Source organism: Saccostrea cucullata, unplaced genomic scaffold (genome assembly GCF_032062105.1).
Source record: "Saccostrea cucullata isolate Sc308-1 unplaced genomic scaffold, CSIRO_AGI_Scuc_v1 ctg2622, whole genome shotgun sequence".
Classification (NCBI taxonomy): domain Eukaryota; kingdom Metazoa; phylum Mollusca; class Bivalvia; order Ostreida; family Ostreidae; genus Saccostrea; species Saccostrea cuccullata.
The window spans coordinates 133,511-142,572 of record NW_026922155.1 but is presented as its reverse complement, the minus strand read 5'-3'; the positions used below and the strand labels follow the sequence as shown (position 1 = coordinate 142,572).

Genomic DNA, 9,062 nt, shown 5'->3' with positions numbered 1-9,062 from the left:
TTATATGCAGATAAGGAACCTGAAGATCTGAAAAGCCAGAGAAAAAATGTGACACTGGTTGCAATGTATATAAAGGAACTTGCAGCATCAACATTGACAAAAAGATTTCTCGTTTACCCACAGATTGAAAATTTAATGGGATTCGATTACTTTGTGTATTTTAATGCAGTGGAAGATGAAACAGGCTTTTCTTCAGAGAAGACACTAAAAGGCACTTCCATATTGTACCCTGTTCGAGTAGCAACTGGTACATTTCCTAGAGGGGATACAATTTGTCAAGCATTGGAAATTGTGAAAAAAGTTTCTCTGATGTCCATGTGACATCCATGCTGTTGTTGTTGTCGTAAGAAGTGATAAGGAACCATATACACTATTAAAATGCAGTTTTGAACACCTAACTGTACTGAACTTGTATGAAATGAAAGAAAGCCCTTTACAGAAGTTCTTGCAATCAAATGAACTTTTGTATAAATATCATTTGCAACTAGGAAATGGTTAATGTTAATTTCTAATTGTTAGGAATAGGATACATTTTTGGTTTAAAAAAATATTAAAAAGAACATTGAATATGACTTGATTTACTCAGAGACTATAATGGTAGAAAGCAAAGTACTCCAAACATTAATACGAATGCAAAAAAGTATTGCAATTACATACAAAAGGTTGTACATGTATATAGGCAGAGATTTATATGTGTAATGTGTCAAGATATTCTTGTATTAATCAATTTTATACTGGACATTTCATTTATAATTTTAACCACACCACGTCTGTAACTATTTCAGTCCAGGGATTTCACCTTCGTATACATTTGCTGGGTAACCTTTGACACCGAGTCCCTTGACCCGAAACAGGGTCCCCGCCAATGGATATTCCTTAATTTCCTCTTCCGGTGCTTCATGAATAGAAGTTGTTACATACAGCTCATCCAGATCTGGGCCTCCAAAGCAGCAAGAGGTGATTCTTGTAGCAGGAAACTCTACAGATTGCAATTCTTCACCTAAAATAATTATATAGAAAAATTTGTTAATTTGGCTGATTTCCAATCTTTCGTTTTTCTTTTCGTGATGATCTGAATTTTTAATGAATAGATAGATATGCATTTGATAGAGACATCAAGGACTGCTTCTTAAGATGTATAATCACTGATCACTCTCACTTTTCTACATTTATAAATTTCATAAAACTCTTTGAATTCCCCTATAAGAAATATCAAATAAACTAAGTAAGATATGTTGAAATTTATATTCAGAAATCTGCAAAGTGAAATTTATAGATCTATAATATTTTGCAATATGGAAAAACCACTGGTCATTCATTACATCGCTTTATGTAAGAAGCTTTAGTGCAATTTAATTGTATTCTAGTCAGGATGAATATGTAAGAGTAACAATTCTAGCAAAATTAAATGGTAATTATAAATAATCAAATATCAACATACCAGTGTTTGTGTCATAACGGACAACCTTTTTGCTGAAAAAATTGGCGACCCATGCCTTTCCTTCTGTGTCTAGTGTCATTCCATCTGGTAAACCAAACTCTGGTACTGACTTACCAGAATTGTCAACGATTACAGTTTTGTTGTCTAGAGTGAGAAGGATAATAGTGAAAGAGCAATATTTTCAAGCTTCATGTAACAGTCTCTAATATTCAATATGATAGGTACATAATGGAATGTTCATTTTGATTTAATGCACGAAAACATTTTTAAACAAGAGGCCCAGGGGCCACATCGCTCACCTGAGCACATCGGCTAGGAAAAAGAACATATCAGATCAGAACTGAAACTAATCATGGCTTTGAGGTACTCGAGAATATAATTTTAATAAAGATTACCATATATATTCTTAAGTAAAACTTTGAACAGCAATATTTGCCCCCACCCTACCCCGGGGGTCATGATTTGAATAAACTTGAATCTACACTGCCTGAGAAAGAAAATTTCATCTTTCATGGCCCAGTGGTTCTTGAGAAGAAATTTTTTTAAAGATTTTCCCTATAAATTCATATGTAAAACTTTGATCAGCCATTTTGGCCCCACTCTAGGGCTAACCCCTAGATTCTACATTACCTGAAGTTGATTCTATATAAGTATCACTAATCAAGGATTTGAAGAACTTGAAAAGATTTTTTTCTTTATATTCTTATGTAAAACTTTGATCAGCCATTGTGGCCCCACTCTAGGGCTAACCCCTAGATTCTACACTACCTGAGGATGATTCCATATAAGTATCACTAATCAAGGCTTTGAAGTACTTGAAAAGATTATTTTAAAGGTTTTCCCAATATATTCCTACGTATAACTTTGATAGGCGATTTTAACCCCCTCCTACCCCTGGGGGTCATGATTTGAAGAAACTTGAATCCACACTACCTGAGCATAATTTCACATGAGTTTCATCTTTCCTGGCCCCAGTGGTTCTTGAAAAGAGGATGTTAAAAGTTATATATATATATATATATATATATATATATATATATATATATATATATATATATATATATATATATATATATATATATATATATATATATATATATATATCTTCCTATGTAAAACTTTTATTGGCCATTTAGGTCCCACATTATCCCTGGGGGTTATGATTTGAACAAATTTAAATCTACACCACCTAAGGATGCTTTCATATAAATATGATCAATTATGGTTTTGCTATTCTTGAGAAGAAGATTTTAAAAGATTTTTCCTTTATATTTCTATGTAAACTCTGGTCGGCCATTTTGGCCCCGCCCTACCCCCGGGGGTCATGATTTGAACAAACTTGAATCTACACCATTTGAGGATGCTTCCATATAAATATGATCAATTATAGCTTTGCTATTCTTGAAAAGAAGATTTTTAAAGAACTTTCCTATATATTTCTATGTAAAACTTGGGTCAGACCTTCGGCTCAGGTGAGCTAAAAACTATATAAAAACATATATATTTACCAAAGAGCAGATATGTCGCATTTAAGACTGCTAAATTATACAAATTAACTATTTGAAACCATTTATATTTTTCATTGACCCCCTACTAGACATGACATACCGGTACATATATGTTATTCATTCTCCAAACAGAGAAATAGGTTAAGTTTTTATAGCTCTTTTTGTTTTAACTTATGATATACATGTAGGAATACATTTCTAATATCAGATTATTTTTCAAATGAAAAAAAATTATTTATCATCATTATTGGTTTACGTTTAAAATATTCTATCTAAATATTTTAAATTTTACCTATGCTGCCTGTGGAAGGGTCGAAGTCATATCTGTACAGTTGTCGTGGAGTGGAGTCGATATAATACATCGACTTTCCGTCCTCTGACCAAGCTAGTCCGTTTGAAATTCCTACATCCTTAATCATCGTGCGCAGCGTGCCATCTAGATCTAAACAATACAGACTGCCTATTTTCTTCATGTTGGGTACATCCGGTACTACAGGTCCCATTGTTCCTAGAAAAGAAGAGAATTTTTAAGCTATTATCATTTTACCAGAGAATATTTACATTTCCAATGTCTTTTATCGAGATAAAATGCCAATTGACTCATAGGTGTCGGAACCGGGGGAGGGAGTTTAACCCCCCCCCCCCCCCCACACACACATTTTTTGTAAAAATAGACATTATATAGGCATTGAAAATTGGGATTTACCGGTACTTTTTTTTTGTTTAGCCGCCCCCCCGCCCACTTTCGATTAGCCACCCCCCCTAACTTTCAATTTGCTTTTGACACCAATGATAGTTAAATGTACTTTATTTTTCCATCAATGTACTGGTTCATCGATAGGCGCGGTTAAAAAAAAAATCACGTGCAGGGCGGGACAAAAAGAGACAATAAGCGCTAGCGGGGCTTCTTGCACGTGGATTGGCGGAATAAATACAATGTAAATATAAGGAATAACAGTCAGATTTTTCAATTGATAAATATTTGTTATCTCCAAACTTCAATGTAAAAAAAATCGAAGAGTGTGTGAGAGAGATATGTAGACAGTTGTGTATTTCATTTGAACAAAAATTGTATATTACATCTTTTTTTTTTTTTTAAATTTATAATACTGTCGGGGGAACAGCATTACCTGCTTGTGAACTCGAAATCAAAGTTTACAACAATATGAACTTTATAAACTTTTCATGAAAACTTATCGATTGCCATCCCTGTTGAAAAAAGAGGTACATGTACAATAAAGTTTAAACAAAAGAAAAACTGATCACACCTGCCCAGACTCTTCCTCTCGGATCACATTTTCCATCATTAAAGCGTGTCTCTAGACCTTTATCCACCTCGTGTAATTTGGTTGTCCTCTTTGTGTCCCAGTCTACGTGAACTAGACAACGACCCACTCCTGCTATCAATCCACCTTTTTTGGCGGGAACTACGAAACCTACTGTACCGTCTGCAACATGAAGATTTAGCAATTACACATCCTCATCAGTTATTTGACTAAATATCAAAAGATGGACGTTTTGAACAACAATGGAAAATTTTAAGTGTTGGTCCAAAATGTTCTCCAAAACCCCAAAACCCCCTCAACTTTATGTTATTTTTAGATGAATTTTTTTTAGTTTGTAGTTTTTACATAAAGTATTATTAGTTACAAACTCATTTAGGGCCTAAATACGGAGTCATACAGGGTATGAAATGGAAATCGTTCCCAATACGGATTTCCATTTCACAACCTGTATGACTCCGTATTAGGTCACTAACTGACTGTGTTACGAATTATCCCGCAGAAGACTTTTTAAAATATCAAAAAATGTATATGAGCATATTGTGAAAATATCAAGTTTTAATTCAATAATAATCAACATAAAATATCGTTACAAGAAATTAAACTAAACTGCCTAAGCAAACCGTTTTTCGCCGCCGTTTTTCGAACGGAATTGCGTGTCCGATTTTCATATTACTCCTCGACGGCGTCGTAATACGGAAAATTTCATCTGAAGCGGGATATCTCATTCCTTTTTTCCTTTTCAATGATTTTTTTTAAAAATATAAGATATCAAAATATAAAGGCATGCCATTATAAAAGAAACATTTTGCACTGGATTCAGTCATTATTCAGATTTAATTGGCCGTTTCTTATAATATATTCACTAAAATTCACACTTTATGAAACGGTCAAATTATTACGGTAAAGGTCTATATGGACAGCCATACCTTTGGGTTTACAAACATCATCTCTTACCCAGTTTAATTTTTTCGTCTGATCCTGTTGCTGGATTATATCTATGAATAGCGTTATCGTAAATATCTACGTACAGTAATGTATTGGTAGCACTGTCCCAGTGGGGCCCTTCCCCTACCGTTTTAGCTGCATTCTTTATAACACACTCTACAGACATGGCTCTGTAAATAAAATGCGTAATGCAAATTTTATTTACCTATTCATTTATTTATCTAATTTTTTGCATTCAAAACTGCTTGCAAAATATCATTTAAAAAAAAAAAAACATTTTATCATTTATGAACATTTTACAATAAAAAAAAAATATGTGAAAATTCCTCTTTCGCAATATACTGATTCTTTTTTAACAAGAACAGTGTTCCGTAGAATTGGAATTTTATTTTAGAACTATCAGGGGTTGGCGTCTACAATGCATACCTTTAGGTCCTTTGACCTACGTCAAGGTTGTGACTGTTCTATCCAGTTCAGTGGACACAGTCGGTATAAATATCCACCTGTATGCTGTATAGCGCTTTGATTCGTCTGCCAGATCGAGTCAGGTATTTGCGCTGTTTTGCTGACCTCGATTTAGAGGCGTACAGTAAAATGTGGATAACGACTGTCTATGCTGGGTCATTTTTGCACAAGAAAAATGGTCTCGTTCGAAACTTTTTACTTTCTTCGTATTTAAAATATAAATAATTTTGTGAAAAATAGTGTAATAAATCTTTATTGATAACGATACCAAATGAATCCTAAGGATTATAATTATATATGTGTCAGTTAATAGCGTCAGGAAATACATCCAAATCCATACAAAATGTATTAGAAAATATCAACTTATATGAACCAATACACTTTAAGCTTGTACAATTTGCAGAACCCCCCTGGCAAAAGCTTGTACTATTTGCAGTATAAAAATTAATATGTAATTTTATATAGTTATTGTAGGTCTCTTCATAATGCCATACTATACGACTGAGATTTCACTAAGCCCTGTGAAATTCATTGTTTGTATGAACCCTCTGACGAAACTGAACCTGACTTTAGAATCTCTTCAGGGAGAGCGTCAGCAAGTTGGTATATGCTCACATATCCCGCCCCATGAGAAATTGCCAACTTCGCTGAATTCTCGTGAGCTATAACGTTAATCTCGCGAGGGTCCTTGACATGATCACTGGTATCATAACATCCCAAGTGATCGCCAGAAGAAGAAACGATGTGTATTTTGTTTCTTTTGCTGTCTGCTACCAAAAGATGATCCCTGCCATCCAGTGTGGTGCCGACAGGGTTCAAAAGCGGGGCTTGTGGGCTTCCGTAATACGACCCTCGGATTGACCCGTCACGTGCAATGAACAAAATGCGATTCTTTTGCCAATCGCAGCCAGCAATGATACCGTGAAAAATGTCGATAGAACGAGGGCAGATGAAATGAGGTCTTCGCTGTAAATCGGTGGCAATGGTGAACTCTACCACTCCATTCGCGCTGACAATATCAATTCTTGGAGTTCCGTAGGGTTGACAGACGCCACAGATAAGTTTGGCGCAAACCTTATCGTATGCAATGCTGGAGTATCCCGTTACAGTTGCAATACGACTTGACAGCCTCATGATATTCTCCTCGACTGCAACTTGCATAATAAGTCTCCCGCTTGGAATGGTGACGAGGCATAAATGACGGACGTTTGAACCCTTGGTGTATACAATGTCTGTCGGCTCTCCTCCTGCAAATACCATCACGTTTATAAGACGACCACTTTCATGAAATAGCTTCAGTTTCCCGTTCCATTTGTCGGCAAGAACTAGACGGTCAGTAGGTACCCATGCTATCCCTACAACATATCCTTTGCTATCCTCGGGTAAAAGTGAGGGGAATGTTCTAAGATATACCGCATTCTTGTAAGGAGCATTTTCAAATGGTGCTGTTGGCAACATTCTCTTGACTTCTTCTTCTTCTTTACTGTTGCCAGATTTCCGAATCTCAATACTTCCCACTGGCTTTGTAAACACATCATCAATATCTGAGTTGTATTTGAAACTGACTTCCAATTTTGCAGGACTTTTCTTTGAGATGGATCCTCCAATATGTGATATGTGGTCTTTCATTTCCGTTAAGACCCTCTGGTATGCCATAGCTTTGGGTGCCGAAGTTAAGGATTGTAGATTACATTTATTGAGCAGTTCTTCTTTGTTTTCAATAGACCCCATAACTGAACGATTCCAAATTACCGACTGCGAAAGATCAAACTCCTCGTCATTCAAGGCGTTGTCTAGTTCTTCCATCATTTCAGTTTCTTTATCCAGGAGGTATTTGTCGAACCGTTTTCTTAAGTCCGTTATTTTAAGCTTAATTTCATTTTCGGCTTTTTTCTTCAACTTGAAGAAATCTCTTTCATTCTTAAATGCTTCAAAACTCGCTTCCTCTGACTTAACCCTCAATTTTTTCAGGTCGATAGACACTGCGTTTTGTTGCGTTTCAAGCTCTTTCAGTACCTTTGAAAGAGATTCATTTGTCTCCTCGTCAGTTTCATTTGGAATTCGGGCGAAATCAATGAGACTTTTACTGAATTTATCATCGGGTAGGGATGGTACAGTCTCGAGTCCCTCTATTGGTTGTTGACATGTTGTACATTTCGTTAAGCTTTCCCTTTTCGTTGCCAGACAGTTCCCACATACAGTGTGAAGACATGGTAAAAGTTTTGGTGACTCCAAACTGTTATGACAAAATCCACATACCAGGAGTTGTTCCGGAATCTCCATTTCCAACCGAAATGGATTCTTCCTTTCAGTCTATAAATTATCTGACAATATAAAAAAGAAGAAAAATCGATGCAAAATGTAATGCTTTGTTAGAATTGCTTGAAAAACTAATCCACCCTATCCACATTTCATTCTGATAAAGTAAATATCTCGGAGATGACCTTAAAAAAATAAAATAGAAAAATATTTGTTTACCTGTGCACACCTGTCTGTCTACACCTATTTATGAGTGCGATGTAAAACACGGATATGTAAAGGGGTGGATTGATTCTGTTAAATTTATAAATTGATTTTCTTTAGAAAAATGGACTTCAAAGTTTATTTGAATAGAATTTTTGCCTATAATTCATATCACACAAAATTAAAAAAAAAAAGTAAATCGATCCATTCATCAATTCAAATGAGTAACTTTCATCTGGGATAAAACGACACACACAGGGGTTCAAATTACTCGGGGAAGAAATAAAATTCCACACAAGAATGTTATTTATTTTCTTATGCAAATGTATATTGCATACCTGTACGTTTACTACCTTTGACGATTTTTCGAAGTAACAACAAATATATTTTGGAGACGTAAAAATAGCAAAATCAGAAATTCGGATAAATGTCCTTGTATATGTGAGAAAAAAATTAATTTATTGGCAAGAAATTATTATACAGTGTATTAAGAATTCATCGAGCATGTGTGTTTACCTTCCAATTTGTAAATGTGTTAAAGAAAGGGACATAAAATTTGTAACACATTCCATGTAACACATTCACCTTTGACAAAGGATCTGACTTGAATAAATGTTATTTATATAATTAAGACAGAGGCGTTTGACGTTTTTAATATTAATTTTCATAAATAAAAAAAAAATTCCCAATACTAAAATTATAGTAGGGGGAATTTTTTATTTATCAAAATAAAGGTTAAAAACGTCAAGCGCCTGTGAACTAACCCTTACCAAAGTAAAATTATTGCAGCAATATTGCTGCTATATTGCGGCAACATTGCAGCAACACATTTAGTGAAATATCACCGCTAGCTGCAACAACTTCTGGTGACATTCTGGCAATACTGCCAGAAAAAAACTTTCTGGCAACATCTAGGATTACCAATAAGTCAATATTGTTGAGCATGCTAAGTCA

The 9,062-nt window shown here is 34.9% G+C and overlaps 2 protein-coding genes across 2 annotated transcripts; both read right to left on the bottom strand.

The window, feature by feature from the left end:
• Window positions 1-562: 562 nt before the first annotated feature.
• On the bottom strand, window positions 563-5,754 carry LOC134261290 (regucalcin-like). Its single transcript, XM_062743734.1, has 6 exons — window positions 5,607-5,754; window positions 5,190-5,350; window positions 4,218-4,397; window positions 3,242-3,457; window positions 1,442-1,585; window positions 563-1,000 (listed from the first exon to the last, which is right to left on the bottom strand). The coding sequence occupies exons 2-6, from the start codon at window positions 5,344-5,346 to the stop codon at window positions 777-779; spliced, it is 921 nt and encodes a 306-aa protein (XP_062599718.1). The 5' UTR covers window positions 5,347-5,350; window positions 5,607-5,754; the 3' UTR covers window positions 563-776.
• A 167-nt stretch (window positions 5,755-5,921) lies between these two features.
• Window positions 5,922-8,160, bottom strand: LOC134261289 (uncharacterized). The gene is made up of 2 exons (XM_062743733.1): window positions 8,124-8,160; window positions 5,922-7,969 (listed from the first exon to the last, which is right to left on the bottom strand). Exon 2 carries the CDS (start codon window positions 7,926-7,928, stop codon window positions 6,174-6,176), a length of 1,755 nt encoding a protein of 584 aa, XP_062599717.1. The 5' UTR covers window positions 7,929-7,969; window positions 8,124-8,160; the 3' UTR covers window positions 5,922-6,173.
• Window positions 8,161-9,062: the final 902 nt, after the last annotated feature.